The 20,801-nt window shown below is 38.4% G+C and overlaps 1 protein-coding gene across 19 annotated transcripts in view; it reads left to right on the forward strand.

The window, feature by feature from the left end:
• APAF1 (apoptotic peptidase activating factor 1) overlaps nucleotides 1-20,801 on the forward strand; it is a 146,052-nt gene that overhangs the window by 60,052 nt on the left and 65,199 nt on the right. For 16 of the 19 annotated variants that reach the window (XR_005370661.1, XR_005370660.1, XR_005370663.1 and 13 more), the window contains 6 exons: nucleotides 1,783-1,902; nucleotides 4,182-4,298; nucleotides 6,908-7,033; nucleotides 14,173-14,292; nucleotides 14,606-14,731; nucleotides 16,400-16,525. Coding sequence is in view for 10 of the 19 variants with exons in the window: in XM_038558766.1 (XP_038414694.1) it covers nucleotides 1,783-1,902; nucleotides 4,182-4,298; nucleotides 6,908-7,033; nucleotides 14,173-14,292; nucleotides 14,606-14,731; nucleotides 16,400-16,525 (735 nt within the window). In the remaining 9 variants the exon portion in view is untranslated. Of the gene's footprint in view, nucleotides 1-1,782; nucleotides 1,903-2,160; nucleotides 2,270-4,181; nucleotides 4,305-6,907; nucleotides 7,034-14,172; nucleotides 14,293-14,432; nucleotides 14,488-14,605; nucleotides 14,732-16,399; nucleotides 16,526-20,801 lie in introns of those variants that run through there. The other 3 variants (XM_038558762.1, XM_038558767.1, XR_005370668.1) reach the window with 3 other exon arrangements.

The following is a 20,801-nucleotide window of genomic DNA, read 5'->3' on the forward strand; positions in this document are numbered from 1 at the left end:
CCTCTACATGCAGTGCAAGCCCGATGTAGGGCTTTATCTCACACCCCTAAGATCATGACCTGAGCCAAAATCAAGAGTTAGATGCTTAACCAACTGAGCCACCCAGGAACCCTTATTTCTGCTTTTTCATTTAAAGTTCAGGTGTTCATTACATGTTGTCTCTCTCTCTCTCTCTCTCTCTCTCTTTCTCTCTCTTTAAAGATTTTGTTATTTTTAAGTAATATCTGTGCCCAACATGGGGCTGGACCTCAACAACCGAGATCCAGAGACACACACTGTGTACTGATTGAGCCACTCAGGCGCCCCAGCATGTTGCCTCTCTTAATGTATTAGTCTTTGGCACAGTCTTTTCTTTCTTGGTTTTCTGTATGCTGCTTCCAAGATACTTTCTTCATGTACAACACAGTCATGTCATTTTTGCTCAAAAACAGATAGTGGCTTTCTTGGCTACTAAAAGGAAGTAGGTACTCCTAAGTCTACACTGAACTTCTCCACAGTATGGCCTCATTCTGCTCCAGTCTTTCTTTTGGTTTATTCCTACAGGTAACCTAGACTAGACTGCTCACATTTTCTCAATACCCTGTAGTTCCCTGTTTCTTTTGCTTATGTTGTTTCTTATGTTTGGAATACCCCATTTCCCTGTCTCTTTCCTTGTTGAAATCTTAACAATCCTACAAGTTTTTCCAAGCCTGCAAAGCCCTTCCTAGTATTCCTTTTGGGGGAATGTCTCTCTCCTTAATGTCATATAATTCTATGTCCTTTTCTTATGGTACTTACCAAATTCTGCTATAAGTATAGATTTGCTCTACTTCTCACCTTCTGTATTCCACTGCTCCCCCAGCTTGTTCACACATCTTCCAACTGTAAGGTCTTTGAGGCCAGGGACCCTGGTTTACCCCTGCAGCATCTAATATAGTGTTTTATACATGTTGTAGCTGAAGGTTTGTTTTTTTTTTTTTTTTTTTTTTTACTATTTACTGTATGCTAGACATTGTGTGAAGTACTATACTTATGTTTGCTAATTCTCACAGCAGTCCTTTTTGCAGCTGAGGAAATAGTTCCAGAAAGGTTAAGTCAGTTCTGCTTTAAGTGCCAGTCTCAATAAACTTGAACCAGAATGTAAATCAGCTCCCCGCTTTCTTCATCAAGAAGTCTTGTTAAAAAAAAGATCTTTTTTAAAAAAGATTTTATTCATTTGGCAGAGAGAGCACAAGCAAGGAGAGAGGCAGAGAGAGAGGGAGAGGCAAGGGTCCCCACTGACCAGGGAGCCCAACGTGGGGCTCAGTCCCAGGACCCTGGGATTATGACCTGAGCTGAAGACAGATACTTATTAAACCCACCAAGTCACTGTGATGCCCTTGTTAAGAAGAGATTAACCATATCACTAAGCATACTGCTAACAGTGTGTTAGTGATATAGTTGATTTACATCCTGGTGCAGGCACCTTATCTTAGTATCAGACAGTTTGAGGACCAGCAGGAGTTCTTACTTTGATTAGCAATGCGTTAAGTAACCTGCCCAAAGTTGCAGCTTTAGGTGGAACAGGAGTTCATACTTGGGCATTTTGGCTCTAGCACCCATTATTCTTAATACTACTACCCATTATAGCATGTAATTAACAAATATTTGTTGAATTATAATCTAATAATTGAGAATTTTGTAATATCATAGGTATTTTGAGTGTGAAGCGTGGTTTGTATGTTGCTTTAAGAATCTAAGCCGCCTTTTTACATATTTTAGGATATGGTTATCTTATTTTTGTTTTTTTAATCTCTTAATTAGCTCTGGGAGACCAAAAAAGTATGTAAGAACTCTGCTATAGTGTTAAAGCAAGAAATAGATGTTGTGTTTCAAGAAAATGAAGTGATGGTTCTTGCAGTTGACAATATAAAACGTCTGCAGGTGAGTATTTTTCAGAAAACAATTGGAAAAACTGTTTTGATTGAACTCAATTTACATTTTCCTTGTTTGGTTTTGGACTTGGGATTAGGCATAATTGTGTAGTATCTAACAGGTGCTGGGTAGGTATTAGTTGAATAAATATGTGGGTCTTGAGCTGAGGCCTAAATATGCTTGTATTTAGAATGAAAAAAAGTGATACTTTGTCGCACTTCATTTCTTTCCTGTTGGATCACATTCCTTGATTTGCATGGAATCCAGGAGAACTTGAGACAGACCGAGGGTCGGATGGAGTTTAACAAGCTCTAAAGCTGTAAAGCTCCATTTGATGTAGTAGGAAGAACGGTGACTGTTCACTCTGGAGATACAGGTACAGCATAGGCTTTATTGCCAGCTGGTTTTGTGTGATGGTTGAGTAAATTGTACACTTCTCCGAGCCTCATTTTCTTCACCTATAAGGTCCTTTTTATCTTCAGAAATCAGAGCTGGATATAGAGAGAGTGAAGGTGGAATCTAAATTCTGGAGACAGATATGTGGGAGTAAACGGTCTGTGATGTGTGGTAATTTCTCCCTGTCTACTGTCGGGGTCAGAGTCAAGGTGTGAGATACCCCGTGGTCTACATTTTACAAGTTTCATTTTATTTATTTATTTATTTATTTATTTATTTATTTATTTATTTATTTATTTAATTTATTTATTTGAGATAGAGAGAGAGGCAGAGATACAGGCAGAGGGAGAAGCAGACTCCATGCAGGGATCCCCACATTTTACAAGTTTTATTATCATCCTTAATATGTTGAGGGTGGAGCTCCTAATGCTCTGTATTTCTGGGATGATTTGGGAGTGTGGAATTGAGTGTGCATGTCTTGTTAACTGATTTTTAGCAGGCTTGGGATATTTTTCATGGCAATATTCTTGTCAAGTTTAGTGTCCTTAAGCTTGTATTACCTTTATTAAAATAGTTGTCATAACTGTGAGACTTCAAAAAGAAGTCATCTCACTATAAAAGTATTTTATTCTGTGTCAGTGATTGTGGGAGAGTTTAGGGGATAGTTAAACTGACAAAAAAAAGTTCCACTTAAATGAACAAAACGTTTTTAGTCACTACTTAGGAAAATATGGACAATGAGAGAATGAAGAATAATTCATATAATTCATAATAATTGAGAGAATGAAGATAAATTCAGCTTTTAGCAATTCAGTCTCATTTTGAATACCTAATAGATCAGAATCTGCTGGATAAGATGTTGTAAAATAAAGGCTACCTTGATCGATCCCCTGTAATCTTTGTACCTGAAACAAATGACTGCTTATTTCATGTTGAAAAATGATTTAAGACTTTTAGAATGTAATAGAGATAGCTGACAGTTGATTCAAGCTTGAGAAGTAGTTTCCCTGGTCACATTTTTTTTTTTTAAGATTTTTATTTATTATTTAAAAAAAAAAGATTTTTATTTATTTATTCATGAAAGAGAGAGAGAGCGGCAGAGACGCAGGCAGAGGGAGAAGCAGGCTCCATGCAGGGAGCTCAACATGGGACTCGATCCTGGGACTCCAGGATAACGCTCTGGGCCAAAGGCAGGCGCCAAACTGCTGAGCCACCCAGGGATCCCCCCCCCCCCCCCCCCCCGGTCACATATTTTAGTCGAATAATGAGAACTTTATTAATGAGACTTAAAATAATAATCATTGGCATTGGTACATATTATGAAATTAGGCAAGTCTAGCCACCCAGATTATGCTTATGGGTTCTCCAAAGCTCCTTTCTCCTCCTCTCAAAAAGGTAAAGAATCTTAATTTATATTGTTTTGTGTGCAATTTAGAGGATATAAAACCCATTTTTATTTGAATATGGCTTTTATGTATCCTCAGTCCCATTTCACAAGCCCCCTTGAAAAATATCCGAAAAGTATACTTTAACAAACGATAGCCCTATTAAAATGGGCTTTGTGAAGAAATGGAAAACAGGGTGCAGAGCTAGCTGTGGGATTATAAATCAGACAGATGTGTCTCAGGTGGTGGGCACAGCAGCTGCTTTTTAAACCTTTAAAGCTCATTTTATTTTATGAAAATGTATTTGAACCACAAAAGTGAAATGAAATGAAGGTGTGAAGTGCTAAATGCAGCTGCTGAGACTAGGATAGGGCTTCATTGTTCCCCTGGGAGCTCTTGTTGGTTATTTTCTGTGTTTCATTTTATTTTTTCAATTGAAGTCTCTATTCTAAAAAACAGAAACTGCTCTTACAGCCTCATAACTGATTGTGCCTTATTTTTCATTAGCTCATTAATGGAAAAACAGGTCAGATTGATTATCTGATTGAAGCTCAGGTTAGTTGCTGTTGCCTAAGTCCACATCTTCAGTACATTGCATTTGGAGGTGAAGATGGAGCCGTTGAGGTATTGTGTTCCAGTCTTCAGAGTCCTTCTGTGCAGGGAAGTTATTTTTTTAAAATGAATTATGTGTCTGGTGTTGTAGACTTACACTAAAGAAACCTTTCTGTAGTATATTAATCATTAGTCTTCTGTTAGCCTAAAAATCATTTTACAATCCTGTTGGTGGTATATTTTTCAGATTGCCTTTACTACTGTCTCTCATACCTTTTGTCTCTTTGTGTTCTCATTGTCTACCTAGTTGTTTTGCTGTTCTCCAAGTATATCAAATACTGTCAGAGATTTAGCTATCTGTGCAAAGAGCATTTTTTTTCTCTCCTTAGAGACTCAGCCTTTGGTGTCTGTTTCCATTTTGGTTCCGATAAGGTTCATTGGGGATGTCTGTGCAGGGTTGCCTAATGCCTACCTGTTTCACCAACCCTTTCTGTTCTACTTTAGTATTAGAAGTATTCCTCTTTACCACCTGAAATCCTTAATAAAGAAGACCAAATAGATCTTTAAAAATGCCAAAAAAGTATAATAAAAATGATTTTATCACAAAGCACACTGTCTTTAATTGTAGAATAGTTTTTCAAAGAACATTGGTTCCTTTTCTCACCCAAACTTTTTGAAATTATTTCTTAATTTATTAATTGTGACAGTAGCCACATGTATTTTACTTTGGATTTATTTTATAACTAGATACACAAATATTCTCCAGTCTGTATTGCCCCACAAAGAGGAGACTATGTGTTTATAGACAGAGCGAAGAAGGGAGCGTTTAGAAAGTGATGTCAGTATTATATATTTGGCCATTTGGCATGGGTTAAGGTTTTGTTTTGTTTCTTTTCATTGTGAAAAATTATTTTGAAGATGGGTGCTGTTCTGAAAAAAGTATATTATGGATGTTTTTTTAGCAAGGGATCGTTGACATTTATGACTGAACCTTAGTCTTCCCTCAGTCTTCTGTCTCAGATTGGTGTATATTATTATTCATTCTTGAAGGATCTTTGCTTCGTTGTCAAGCCAGCCCTACTTTTTTTGTTTTTACTATCTAAATGTCTTGAAATAAGCCATAGAGATAGTTTAAGGAAATAATTCAGAAAACACACATGTGCCTCATCCATATCCCTGTCCTCCTCAAAGTCATAAAATAATATAAATATTATTAATTACCAATATTTAACTCTGTTTAACCTGTAAGATGACATTTTCATGTGGTTGGGCATAATCATCAAATAATAACAGCTACCATTTTTAGGTATTTATCAAATTATTTTATGGAATTACTATAACGCCCTGGATGGTAGGTGATGTTATTCCTGTTTTACAGATGTCTGAACTCCTAGTTTCCACAACTTTCATTAAATCAGTAAATGGCAGAACTAGAATTCAAACCCTGGGTCTCTGAGTCATGGTGTTCAACTATGATGCTAGCCTGCCTTTGTTTGCCCTATGCAATTGTAAGATTGTCTGTCCTGCTCATTGGGGAACCCTCTCACTCACACAGTTTGCCTTTTATCAGACACACAGGTTAGGTTTGAATTTCTCTAATGTCCTGTATTAGCATCATTTGTATTTTCCTTAGGCTTCCTTGAGTACATTTAATTTGGGCAAAAGAACTTGTTTTGTTTTGTTTTTGGTGAGTTCACTTGAAAGCCTTTTTGACATAAGTCGTTAGTTTTTGAGTTCTGTTACCACTTTCTTAAACTTTGCATTTGGTTAGCCCTTTTAAGTCTTCTCAGTGTACTTTCCCCAGCCTACTCCTCTCTTTTCTGCTGCTTACTTCCCTCATCACCCCCTATCTTTCCTTGTATGTGTTGTTTAATAAAGAGCTTGCCTTGTCTCTCATCTGGAATTTTTTTCTTTCTTTTCTCTCATCCATCTTTTTTTTTTTTTTTTTTTTTTTAAGATTTTATTTATTTATTCATGAGAGACATAGGCAGAGGGAGAAGCAGGCTCCATGCAGGAAGCCCGATGTGGGACTTGATCCCAGGTCTCCAGGATCACACCCTGGGCCAAAGGCAGACGCTCAACCGTTTAGCCACCCAGGGGTCCCTCTCTCATCCATCTTAAATGTCATTTTCTTCTTAGAGGCTGAGTCCAGGCTGCCACTTATTTGATGAATTGTGTAGTTGAGTTCTCAGAAGGACCACTGGTTCCTACTGCTCTCTGGTCATTCCAGTGAGTGTATTATTTTAGGGTGTGTATGTGCATGCATGCATTTGCGTGTATATATGTACCACTCATTTGTATGTCTTTAATTAAAATGAAAGCACTGTGAGATGGAAATTTTATTCCTTTCTGTAGCTTAAATTTTTAAAAATTTTTTAAATTAAAAAAATTTTTTTGTTAAAGAGTTTTTAAAAACTTCTTTATTCACGAGAGACACAGAGAGAGAGAGAGAAAGAGAGAGGCAGAGACACAGGCAGAGGGAGAAGCAGGCTCCATGCAGGGAGCCTGACGTGGGATTCGATCCCGGGACCCCAGGATCACACCCTGGGCTGAAGGCGACGCTAAACTGCTGAGCCACCAGGGCTGCCCTCTGTAGTTTAATTTTAATTAAATGTCTTTGGGTAATTCCCGGGTGTAGCTGAATTTCTTGACACTAATATCTGTGGTTTTCTATTTTGAAGATTTTAGAACTCCTAAACAACAGAATCTTCCAATCCAGGATTGGGCACAAGAAAACTGTGCGGCACATCCAGTTCACAGATGATGGGAAGACTCTTATTTCAAGCTCTGATGATTCTTCAATTCAGGTGAGGGGAAGGATTAAGTTCCAGCATATATAATACTGACTCTAGCAAAGGAACACTTTAGTTGTGGCTCAAATCTGGTGTGCATTTTAAACATTTCTTTAAGATCATATTACTTTGGCCATACATTCAGATTATGCACATAGTATTAGATGAAACCCATTCATGTTTCATATTTTTCTGAGACCATGAGTGGGGAGGAGGGGCAGAGGGAGAGGGAGAAGCAGGCTCCCACTGAGCAGTACCCTGAGATCATGACCTGAGCCAAAGGCAGACCCTCAACGGATTAAGCCACCCAAGCGCCCCTGGCCTCTTGTTTTAAAGGTTTTCCTCAGCTATGTGGTGATCATTAGCTACCAGAATACACTAAAAGGCTAGTTGAAAGCTCTTATGTGTTGCCTGAGACCTTTTCTGAAAAATGATCTGGATGGGGAATCTTTGTTGTCAGTATCTTTAGGTCTTTTGTCCTGGTCTTGTCAGATTCCTCGAGAGGAATCTTCTGGTCTTTCTGCCTGGAGGTTATGAATCTGGCTGACAGGTTCTTAGAACTAAGTGGGAAAGAGAACTGGGGTAGGTGTAGGATCTCCTTGTTTAGCGTGTAAACCTTCATTCACTTGATCCCCTTGTTCTCAAAACTATAATTCTGTCCTCAGTTGTGCTGGTGCCTTTTAATTTAGAGTCTGGTTTGCTCTCATTGTCTGGAGGAGCATTTTCTGCACTGTATTCTCTTTTTTTTTCTCATAGTAACTTTGTATTCAATGATGGTTCTTTCCTTTTTTATACAAAATTAGTTTTTCTGAACTCTTTGAAAGAGTGGAGGAGGCCAACATTTCTAACTTTGTAGCTCTCCAACTCCTCCCTCTGTTGTTTTCATGAAGCATTAAAAATACATCTTTGTTCTTCCAAAGAGGTAAAGGAACTATACCCTAAAAACTATAGAACACTTCTGAAAGAAATTGAGGAAGACACAAAGATATGGAAAAATATTCCATGCTCATGGATTGGCAGAATTAATATTGTGAAAATGTCAATGTTACCCAGGGCAATTTACACGTTTAATGCAATCCCTCTCAAAATACCATGGACTTTCTTCAGAGAGAACAAATTATTTTAAGATTTGTGTGGAATCAGAAAAGACCCCGAATAGCCAGGGGAATTTTAAAAAAGAAAACCATATCTGGGGCATCACAATGCCAGATTTCAGGTTGTACTACAAAGCTGTGGTCATCAAGACAGTGTGGTACTGGCACAAAAACAGACACATAGATCAATGGAACAGAATAGAGAACCCAGAAGTGGACCCTGAACTTTATGGGCAACTAATATTCGATAAAGGAGGAAAGACTATCCACTGGAAGAAAGTCAGTCTCTTCAATAAATGGTGCTGGGAAAATTGGACATCCACATGCAGAAGAATGAAACTAGACCACTCTCTTGCACCATACACAAAGATAAACTCAAAATGGATGAAAGATCTAAATGTGAGACAAGATTCCATCAAAATCCTAGAGGAGAACACAGGCAACACCCTTTTTGAACTCAGCCACAGTAACTTCTTGCAAGATACATCCACGAAGGCAAAAGAAACAAAAGCAAAAATGAACTATTGGGACTTCATCAAGATAAGAAGCTTTTGCACAGCAAAGGATACAGTCAACTAAACTAAAAGATAACCTACAGAATGGGAGAAGATATTTGCAAATGACGTATCAGATAAAGGGCTAGTTTCCAAGATCTATAAAGAACTTATTAAACTCAACACCAAAGAAACAAACAATCCAATCATGAAATGGGCAAAAGACATGAAGAAATCTCGCAGAGGAAGACATAGACATGGCCAACATGCACATGAGAAAATGCTCTGCATCACTTGCCATCAGGGAAATACAAATCAAAACCACAATGAGATACCACCTCACCCCAGTGAGAATGGGGAAAATTAACAAGGTAGGAAACCACAAATGTTGGAGAGGATGCAGAGAAAAGGGAACCCTCTTACACTGTTGGTGGGAATGTGAACTGGTGCAGCCACTCTGGAAAACTGTGTGGAGGTTCCTCAAACAGTTAAAAATAGACCTGCCCTACGACCCAGCAATTGCACTGTTGGGGATTTACCCCAAAGATACAGATGCAATGAAACGCCGGGACACCTGCACCCCAATGTTTATAGCAGCAATGTCCACAATAGCCCAACTGTGGAAGGAGCCTCGATGTCCATCGAAAGATGAATGGATAAAGAAGATGTGGTTTATGTATACAATGGAATATTACTCAGCCATTAGAAACGACAAATACCCACCATTTGCTTCAACGTGGATGGAACTGGAGGATATTATGCTGAGTGAAGTAAGTCAATCGGAGAAGGACAAACATTATATGGTCTCAATTCATTTGGGGAATATAAATAATAGTGAAAGGGAATAGAAGGGAAGGGAGAAGAAATGTGTGGGAAATATCAGAAAGGGAGACAGAACATAGAGACTCCTAACTCTGGGAAACGAACTAGGGGTGGTGGAAGGGGAGGAGGGCGGGGGGTGGGGGTGAATGGGTGACGGGCACTGGGTGGGGGGCACTTGACGGGATGAACACTGGGTGTTATTCTGTATGTTGGTAAATTGAACACCAATAAAAAATAAATTTATTAAAAAAATACATCTTTGTTCTTATGAGATTGCTTTGCTCTGTTCCTTCCTTTATTTTTATTTAGACCTTCTCTTTCCTTTGCTGCCCTCATCCTGTTTTACTCAATTTGGATTCTATTCCCGGCAGTTTCTCCGCATTACTATAGGGTTCTCCAAATGCAGGCGGTGGCACTGAGCCCCTTCCAGCACTGTGCACTGACCTGTTCTGCTCCCTTAAGTCTCCGTCTTCTCATGCTCCTTTTGCACCCCTCCCATTAGGACAGTCCTCTCCCATCTGGGAGCCCTCTTTTCTTTCTCTCCCCTGGCCCTTCCTGGCACCCCACCACCTGCCCAGGGGTGTCTTCTCCTCTCCCATCCCCTCACCCTTGTGGCCAGCCTGGCTGATTATAATCACTGTGTTGGTACCCAGTGATTTTTTTTCTTGTAATTTAAACAGACCCAGCATTGTTGGTTCTATTTAACAGACACTGAATAATGTTAGAGGTTTCAAAGTGATTAAATGGGCATTTTGTGCAAACAAACAAAAACAAGTTATTCTTTGAGAGTTCCCAGGCTGGTCTAGCCCTTCCAGACTATAGTATATATAGTCACCTTGCATGCAGTGTCTATTGCTGCTCTGCCGTTGGTCCACTGCACGTTCAAGTGAATGTCACTTGGCTTTTTTGGAATTCTCTTGTTTTTAGTTCTGTCAGACTCTCCATGTTCTCTGCTTCTTCCCATTTAGATGCTAGGATGCAAGTCTTGCAGCCCTCAGTTTGTCCCTACTCGCATCTTGCAGTTTATGGGGATACTTCATCAATGAACATAGTTTTGTTGGTGTTGTCCCTGCATTTTTGGTTTTGCTATTTTAATTGCTTTGTCTGCTTTTAATGGAGACTTCAGGGAGATTAAAAAAAAAAAAACAAAAAAAAACTACGCCTGCATGGTTTGCCATCTTCCCACAATTGCTCATAGTTCTGATCCTCGCCCCACCCTCATTCCCACCTCTGATGTCCTCAGAGACCTCAGCAGTTTCTGAGCATTTGGTGAGTTCTGTACTATCCATTTTGTTTTTTTTTTTTTTTTTTTGTCTTTCTCTAATGCTTTTAGGATTCTGTTTTCTTGGTTCTGTTAAGTCAGTTACCATTGTCCTGCTTTTCAGGCTCTAACATGTTGTTGTCTTCATTCCCATTCAATTTGTCATTGTAGAATTTTAGAAGTGAAGGAGATAATAAATGCATATGTTCAAAAGAAGTTACTCTACTTTTTTTTTTACTCTACTTTTATTTATTATATATTTCCTGTAGTAGCAATACTTATAGTATTAAAAACTATTTTGACCAATACTTAGAGTGTTAAAAACTATTTGGCACCTAGATGACTCTTGATCTTGGGGTTGTGAGTTTGAGCCCCACATTGGGGGGCAGAGATTATTTAAATAAAAGTTAAAAAAAACTATTTTTTTTTCCAAGTTAGGATTTTGATCTTTTTTTTCGTCTAACTTTATTTATTTATTCATGAGACAGAGAGAGAGAGAGAGAGAGAGAGAGAGAGCGAGAGAAAAGCAAAGACATAGGCAGAGGGAGAAGCAGGCTCCATTCAGGGAGCCTGATGTGGGACTTGATCTCGGGTCTCCAGGATCATGCCCTGGGCCGGAGGCAGGTGCTAAACCGCTGAGCCACCCAGGGATCCCCCCCAAAAACTATCTTGTTATATCTTTGTGAGTTCTGTATGTTTGGAATGAAATTTGCTTTCAGTGCAGAAACTTGGTGTAGGCTACCATGATACTGGTGTATTAGCTATGAAACTCTGTGTGATATTCACCTTTCTTCCTCTCCAGATGGCTTTGAAATGGGTAAAACTAAACTGCATCTGATGGAATTCTGCTGAGACATTGTATACTGTACAGTTTTTCTGTTAGAAGCTAAATTCATAGGTTTAATGACCTACTTGAACATCAGATATTCTCAGCCAGGGTGAGAAATAATTTCTAGGAATATTTTTAGGATTGGAGTTAGATTATTTTTAGAAATAGGAGTTAAGTGGTGTTTCATCTTCTTTTTCTGTTCTACTCAGAATACTTCTTACATTTAAAATATTTTAATGAATACACATTCATGTAATAAAACTCTTGGTGGGTATTCCCAAGAATTGACTGGTTGGGTTTTTGTTTTATTTTTTTAGTAAATAATTCTTTGGAAGTTTGTCCTACCCCCACAGCTTTGTTGAGGTGTAAATGACAAAAATGTATTATGTTTTAGATATGCATGATGATTTGATATAATAGGTGCACATTGTGAATTATAGTGATTAAGTTAACAAATCTGTTAACAAATCTACATATACATGTCACATAGTTGCCGTTTTCAAAGTTTTTTTTAATTCATCTTTGTATCCCCAGCGTGCCTGCCTAGAATTTAGTAGTAGGAGTGCAGTAAATCTTTGTTGAGCTGAATTAAAGTTCTTGCCAAGATTTGAAAAATCAACTCACTTGTTAATAGTACCTAGTGTTGTGAAAACTGATGAGGTCTTCCTTTGGTAATTTTTGATCCTTTCTCTTGAGATAAATAAAGCCCAAGTAGTAGCCATATTCACCTGAGCCAGTATTTGAGAATATGTTGACTCTTGCAGGTATAAAAAGATTCTTCAGAATTTTTAAAATTTAAATTTTATTATTTATACCACAGAAAAAATTCTGTAGTGTATATACATTGCAAAAATTATATCTAAGGGTAGAGACATGCCCAAACTCAACCTTAATACATTTGGCTAATGCTGGTGAAAGTTTAGCTGTTATATTAAGGTAATCTGTTAGTACAGTGTGTTTGAGTCCAATAAAAAAAAAAGTGTTCCTGTCATCACTACCTTATCAGAAAGCTTCTGCAGCAAAAACAGCTAAGGCTATTCTTAATCTTCCCTTAGCAGTTGTCAAATTTTGTGTTATATCTATTGAGGAATGCGTTCTGACTTCTTCATGTGGAGGGCAGCAGTAAGAATCTACATCAGTGTTGAAACTGAATCTGACACAGCTGGGAATGGCAGTGCTGGTCATTCAGGAAGGGCTGTTAATAGTAGCCACTGATTCTCTAGTAAAGCCCAGAAAGTAGGAGTGAGCCAGAAAGTTCCCAGTGGAAGTGGTCCAGGGTATTTTATGGGTAGTCACACAGAGTGCCTTTCCTTTCTGAAAAAATTTGGGGAGCCAGAAGGCCTGTTTCTTCCCCTTTCCCCAGTGTATCTCCTTGAGTTCTTCAAGTGCTTGAAATTCCTCTCATTCTCTTTAAAATTTCTCTTCCTTCCAACTCCTTCTCTAGGGTCCCCTTGTTCTCCTACAGATACCCTGCTTCTAATAACCTGTTTCTGTGAACAATAACTTGAGACAGAAGAGAGAGATCTGAGAGCCAGGGCTCAGTGGGGAGGGTGGCTGCTGAGTGGGGAGGATAAAGGAGTAAAGAAAGGGGAGGAGAGAAGTATTGTTTCTTTTACAGTTTTGTCTAAGCCAGATAGGAAAAGCCTACTATTGAACCTTCACCAGGCAAAAACTTGACCCAGAATATCACTAATGTGCCTACCTGTGGTAGTTGCTGATTTTTCTTTATCTTTTTATTCCTGATGTTAAAAAACAACAGCAGAAAATTCTGTTGCAGTCTGCCCGATTGCCCACAGCTTAGACATCCAGCTTCATCAGGCTCACTGGGCTGGTTTTTTTGAATATCTTCCTAGCCTTTTTTTGTTTGTTTGTTTCTTTTGCTATCCTGTATTTTAGCCACATTGAACTGTAAACCGCTCCCCATAGTCTTTCCCTGTTTTCCTGTTTGTGTGCTTTAATTCAAGCACTCATTCCCTTTGAAATGCCCTTCTCAGGTTGTGAGTCATACTTCCAGCCCATACCTCAAGCCCACTCTGAATGCACTGTCTCCATCATTTCAATTTCTTCTCCTTCCCTTGCCTGAGGAATTCTTCCTGGAGCTCTGTGTGAAAAATAATGTCAGTTTGAGGATTGCATTAGGGGATAGCTAAGATCTCTGAAACTTAGACATTCTGTGACTTGGTTTGAAGTGCTCTGGTCAGCTGACCTTCCCCAGCAGGAGGGTCAGGAGGATTCAGTAGCTTCAGTGGAGCTAGAATCTTCAGTCTTGGCCTAGCTTGTGGGGCTTAGGAAACTGAATTTGTAATAGAGATAATTTTCTCTGGAAAATTTAATCAGATGGTGAGCTCACTAGCATATTGTGGCTTTTCTCTGTCTTCTGGTATCATTAACTGCTCTCCAAGCAACTGAAGAAAATGAATTTTATTTAGGAGGAAAAATATTTTGTTTTGCCCCTGTGCAAGGTAATTAATCCCAGTTTTTCTCTTCTCTGTCTGTAAAATGGGAATACCATATTCTTTCTCAGTACTCTAATTTGCTTTATTAAAATGCCATGAGAACAAAGGATGTTAGGCAGTTGAACACATATTACCCCATTCCTCCAATGGGATATTGTGAGGAGAGGGTTATAACAGACTTATTTCTTTGATATTCAGGTATGGAATTGGCAGTCAGAGGAATATGTCTTCCTACAAGCCCATCAGGAAACTGTGAAAGACTTTAAGCTCCTGAAAAATTCAAAACTGCTTTCCTGGTCATTTGATGGAACAGTAAAGGTAATTTGAAGTATAGTTTTTTTTTAAGTATTATAATATTGTAATGATTATACTTTGAAAGCTGAAAGCAGGTGAATGGTAAGTAACTATTTAAATTTTTTAATTTCTATTTTCTCATGCCTGTTTTCTGTTTACTGCAGTCATCTACATCTGCTGTGTATTTATGAGCACCTGTACTAAAGGGCACTTAAAGAGGTCAGAACAACCAGTGTGCTAAATAAAACTCTTGTTTTATAGATATGTATTCTAGACAATTGTGCTCAGTAATACAAAATATTCTTAAAAGTGTCAACTTCTGAATTTTTTTTGGAAGATATGGAGTATTATTACTGGAAGAATAGAAAAAGACTTTGTCTGTCACCAGGATACAGTACTTTCTTGTGATATTTCTCCTGATGCTACCAAGTTTTCATCTACATCTGCAGATAAGACTGCGAAGGTAGGTCAATTAATTAAAATGTGATGCATTAAAGTTTGGTATTAGTTATGTATTATGAGTCCAGATGATGTATATAATAATAAGTTTCTGTTTACATGTCTGTCTCATATTTTGTGAGTTTTTTGGAGGATGCCTGTTGGCATTTAGTTTGTGTCAAATAGATAAATGAATAACATTGAGGACTTTTGATTTCTGCCTTACTGAGGACTTTTTGTCTATAACTAACAAAGCGCAGTTTCTACTATATATTATAGGCAATATAAAGCACTGAAAGGGATTTACATTTAATTGCACATCCATAGTAAATGTTAATGTAATTGATGTAAGTTGATACTTCTGGAAATCACATTCCAGTGAAATGATGCTGCCTGGTTGGGGACTTTGACTATTCCATTCTCTTCTCTTTTCTCCATCTTTGTTAATGACCTTATTATCTACCTGTCTTTCCAAACTACAAGCCATTGTGTGGGACTCTGTCCTGTCTTTCATGCTCTGTTGATTACTCCTCAGTGTTCCTTGGCTCATTCTTCTCCTCCTTGCCCCCACCCATAGGATTAGGCTCTCCTCCTTTGTTGGTGGACCTGCCACTGGTCTACGCGTCCTCTAGTTTATCTACCCTACCACTGAGTCTCCAGTTGAAATACCTCTGTGACCTGATGGTTTATAAGCCAGACTCCTTTGCCCATGACCATCTCTTTCTGCTACATTGTTCCCTCTGTGCCAGGCTACTTTTACCTCTATCATCTGTGCACATGGTTAACTTTGGCTTGACACAAATTTCTCCTTTTTTTTACCTCAAAGCATTATGACTCATTCTTGGAAGTTCATATAGTTCTTCAGTGAACTGTTTCCTGGCCCTCAGGCAGGGTTAGCTGCTCTACCTTCAGTGTTCCATTACATATTACTCATGTTTCTTAGGCATTTACATCATATAACTTCACTTAACAGCTCATAAGTCTGTATTCCTGATTAAACTATAAAGTTTTCAAGGATAGGGACTGAATCCAGTTCATCTTTGTACCGTTAGTTCTTAGCTCACGGTGCTGGGAACATGGTAAATGTCAGTAAATTCTTGTTAAATGGTGATGACAGAACCACAAGGGAGAGTATTGGAAAGGAAAAAATAGCACTTTGGTTGCCAAGACAGTAGGATAGTATAGTAACTAACTTTTAAAGAACACTTGCTGTATATATTAGCCCTGTGCTAGGAATTTCACTATTATCTCATTTAATCTTCACACCGCAGGTACTGTTGTCCCATTGTACAGGTGTAGAGACTGAAGCTAGAGAAACTTATGTGGGTTGTCCTAGGCCACAAGGAACTTGTCAGTGTAGGGGAGCCAGGACTGAAACTGAAGTTGGCTTCACTCTACAGACTGCTTTTAACTGATTTGCTATTCTTTCTTGTTAAGTCTAAAGTTAAAGAAGCTATGATTTGGGTCCTTGAGCTGAAGTTCACTTGAGTAATTAAAGGGAAAGTAAGAAAAAAAGAATGTTCCAAGTTAGAACGTGGGCCTCTAATGAAAATTTATGAACTCTTGAATGTTAGAACTTCCATATGATTGGAAGTTCCATATAATTTATGGCTAACTAGCCCTCAGGGCAGGTTTTGCAGGTACTTATTTTGAGTGTATTTACTCTTCCTAAACAATCCTAATTGCCTTCCAGATTTGGAGTTTTGAACTTCTTTCACCTCTTCATGAATTGAGGGGCCACAAGGGCTGTGTGCGCTGCTCTGTCTTCTCTGTGGACAGTACCCTGTTGGCGACTGGAGATGACAATGGAGAAATCAGGGTAGGATGTTTGCTGACATGAAAGCAGTGTTCTTTTGTAGCCTTGGCTAATGCTTTTTACCACATTGGAGACCTTTCTTAATGTGACTGGGAAGCATAGGCCTTGGAGTTCTGGTTGAATGAAGCATTGTTTGCTTTGTTTCCTAAGCATGTTTTGTTCACAGCTGCACTCCTCTGCAGAAAATTCATTTTAGTTAGACTGAAGTGTTGAGTTAGTCTGTGCGTGTGAGGAGGCAAATGCCCATGTTATTTGCAATTGGTTGTTTGTTCTTTGCTTGAGAATGATTCATCAGAATTCTTGGACCTGAACCAAAAGTTGTTTATAATGGCAGAATTTGAGAAAAATAATTGTATAAATCGTTAACTAGATTATAAATGAATAAACAGCAAATTCTGCTGTTTTCAGCACTGAAAGAAAATATCTCTTAATGAAATCATATCCGTTAGATAGTCCACATTTAGAGTGGACTGCAGTCCTCATGGGACTGCCTACCTCTGGTTGTATTAGAAGGATTGGACAGTTGATGGGAAAAGTTTGGGGAGTGAGGTGGTATTAGGTAATCAGCATATTTGAGGACCATCTTTTTTCTTTTTTCCTTTTTTACAAAGGAAGATTTAAAATTCATGAGAGAGTATGCAGTTTGCAGGAATGGAGGTATTATCAGATAGGCTTTCCAGGACAATTAAAATTCTGCTTGAGGACTAAGTAACCAACTTTCTCTATACTCTTCTAATAACTGCCACATCAACTGAAGTGGCAGGGCTGCTTTAGAAATACTCATTTTGCTCTGAGTTCTCATTTTTGGATGAGAATGCTCCTTTACCAGTTATGAAGGAATATTTCATTTTTCAAAAACTCCTGAGGAGGGCAGCCCGGGTGGCTCAGTGGTTTAGAGCTGCCTTCAGCCCAGGGCCTGAACCTGGAGACCCAGAATCGAGTTCCACATTGGGCTCCCTGCATGGAGCCTGCTTCTCCCTCTGCCTGTTTATTTATAATGGCAGAATTATAAATAAAGGAAGAAGGAGCCTGCTTCTCCCTCTGCCTGTCTCTCTCTCTGTGTCTCTCATGAATAAATAAATAAAATCTTAAAAAAAAAAAAAAAACTCCTGAGGAAACAAATTCTCTTTGTTTAAATGCATGTTATTAAAAAAATTTTTTTTAAGCACATTAAACAAAATTGTTTTTCTACTTGATTATTCAAAATGTAGGAAAACTGTGTGTGTGTGTGTGTGTGTGTGTGTGTGTGTAACTTAGCTATCTTACCGAATTTTTTTTCTTTTTTTGAATTCTTTCTAATGAGTTTCTACATTTGATTCTCTTAGATTTTCTAGGGAACATTTACAAATGATGGTTTTAGTTATTTTCCTTTCTTGTTTATGCCTCTATATTTCTTTTTTCCTATTTTGTTGGGCATTTATTTGAAAAATAAGAGTACTGCTCATATGTTAATTACTGTTGGAAATAAATGGAAACATTAGCATCTGTAAGTAATTGGGTATTTCTTTTTATATATTATGTAAATATGTATATACTTATATATATATAAATACATAAAACCCTATAAAACTTATTGTTTAAAATATTTTTTTTTCGTTTATATATATATATTTTAAAAATATGTTTGAATGACTTTAGGTGTTTGAACAACCTCTTTTTTTTTTTTTAATTTATTTTTTATTGGTGTTCAATTTACTAACATACAGAATAACACCCAGTGCCCGTCACCCATTCACTCCCAACCCCCGCCCTCCTCCCCTTCTACCACCCCTAGTTCGTTTCCCAGAGTTAGCAGTCTTTACGTTCTGTCTCCCTTTCTGATATTTCCCACACATTTCTTCTCCCTTCCCTTATATTCCCTTTCACTATTATTTATATTCCCCAAATGAATGAGAACATATAATGTTTGTCCTTCTCCGACTGACTTACTTCACTCAGCATAATACACTCCAGTTCCATCCACGTTGAAGCAAATGGTGGGTATTTGTCATTTCTAATAGCTGAGTAATATTCCATTGTATACATAAACCACATCTTCTTTATCCATTCATCTTTCGTTGTACACCGAGGCTCCTTCCACAGTTTGGCTATCGTGGCCATTGCTGCTATAAACATTGGGGTGCAGGTGTCCCGGCGTTTCATTGCATTTGTATCTTTGGGGTAAATCCCCAACAGTGCAATTGCTGGGTCGTAGGGCAGGTATATTTTTAACTGTTTGAGGAACCTCCACACAGTTTTCCAGAGTGGCTGCACCAGTTCACATTCCCACCAACAGTGTAAGAGGGTTCCCTTTTCTCCCCATCCTCTCCAACATTTGTTGTTTCCTGCCTTGTTAATTTTCCCCATTCTCACTGGTGTGAGGTGGTATCTCATTGTAGTTTTGATTTGTATTTCCCTGATGGCAAGTGATGCAGAGCATTTTCTCATATGCATGTTGGCCATGTCTATGTCTTCCTCTGTGAGATTTCTGTTCATGTCTTTTGCCCATTTCATGATTGGATTGTTTGTTTTTTTGGTGTTGAGTTTAATAAGTTCTTTATAGATCTTGGAAACTAGCCCTTTATCTGATATGTCATTTGCAAATATCTTCTCCCATTCTGTAGGTTGTCTTTTAGTTTTGTTGACTGTATCCTTTGCTGTGCAAAAGCTTCTTATCTTGATGAAGTCCCAATAGTTCATTTTTGCTTTTGTTTCTTTTGCCTTCGTGGATGTATCTTGCAAGAAGTTACTATGGCCGAGTTCAAAAAGGGTGTTGCCTGTGTTCTTCTCTAGGATTTTGATGGAATCTTGTCTCACATTTAGATCTTTCATCCATTTTGAGTTTATCTTTGTGTATGGTGCAAGAGAGTGGTCTAGTTTCATTCTTCTGCATGTGGATGTCCAATTTTCCCAGCACCATTTATTGAAGAGGCTGTCTTTCTTCCAATGGATAGTCTTTCCTCCTTTATCGAATATTAGTTGCCCATAAAGTTCAGGGTCCACTTCTGGATTCTCTATTCTGTTCCACTGATCTGTGTGTCTGTTTTTGTGCCAGTACCACACTGTCTTGATGACCACAGCTTTGTAGTACAACCTGAAATCTGGCATTGTGATGCCCCCAGATATGGTTTTCTTTTTTAAAATTCCCCTGGCTATTCGGGGTCTTTTCTGATTCCACACAAATCTTAAAATAATTTGTTCTAACTCTCTGAAGAAAGTCCATGGTATTTTGATAGGGATTGCATTAAACGTGTATATTGCCCTGGGTAACATTGACATTTTCACAATATTAATTCTGCCAATCCATGAGCATGGAATATTTTTCCATCTCTTTGTGTCTTCCTCAATTTCTTTCAGAAGTGTTCTATAGGTTTGAGGGTATAGATCCTTTACATCTTTGGTTAGGTTTATTCCTAGGTATCTTATGCTTTTGGGTGCAATTGTAAATGGGATTGACTCCTTAATTTCTCTTTCTTCAGTCTCATTGTTAGTGTATAGAAATGCCACTGACTTCTGGGCATTGATTTTGTATCCTGCCACGCTACCGAATTGCTGTATGAGTTCTAGCAATCTTGGGGTGGAGACTTTTGGGTTTTCTATGTAGAGTATCATGTCATCGGCGAAGAGGGAGAGTTTGACTTCTTCTTTGCCAATTTGCATGCCTTTAATGTCTTTTTGTTGTCTGATTGCTGAGGCTAGGACTTCCAGTACTATGTTGAACAGCAGTGGTGAGAGTGGACATCCCTGTCTTGCTCCTGATCTTAGGGGAAAGGCTCCTAGTGCTTCCCCATTGAGAATGATATTTGCTGTGGGCTTTTCATAGATGGCTTTTAAGATGTTGAGGAATGTTCCCTCTATCCCTACACTCTGAAGAGTTTTGATCAGGAATGGATGCTGTATTTTGTCAAATGCTTTCTCTGCATCCAATGAGAGGATCATATGGTTCTTGGTTTTTCTCTTGCTGATATGATGAATCACATTGATTGTTTTACGGGTGTTGAACCAGCCTTGTGTCCCAGGGATAAATCCTACTTGGTCATGGTGAATAATTTTCTTAATGTACTGTTGGATCCTATTGGCCAGTATCTTGTTGAGAATTTTTGCATCCATGTTCATCAGGGATATTGGTCTGTAATTCTCCTTTTTGGTGGGGTCTTTGTCTGGCTTTGGAATTAAGGTGATGCTGGCTTCATAGAACGAATTTGGAAGTACTCCATCTCTTTCTATCTTTCCAAACAGCTTTAGGAGAATAGGTATGGTTTCTTCTTTAAACGTTTGATAAAATTCCCCTGGGAAGCCA

The sequence above is a fragment of the Canis lupus genome, chromosome 15, assembly GCF_011100685.1.
Source record: "Canis lupus familiaris isolate Mischka breed German Shepherd chromosome 15, alternate assembly UU_Cfam_GSD_1.0, whole genome shotgun sequence".
Classification (NCBI taxonomy): Eukaryota; Metazoa; Chordata; class Mammalia; order Carnivora; family Canidae; genus Canis; species Canis lupus.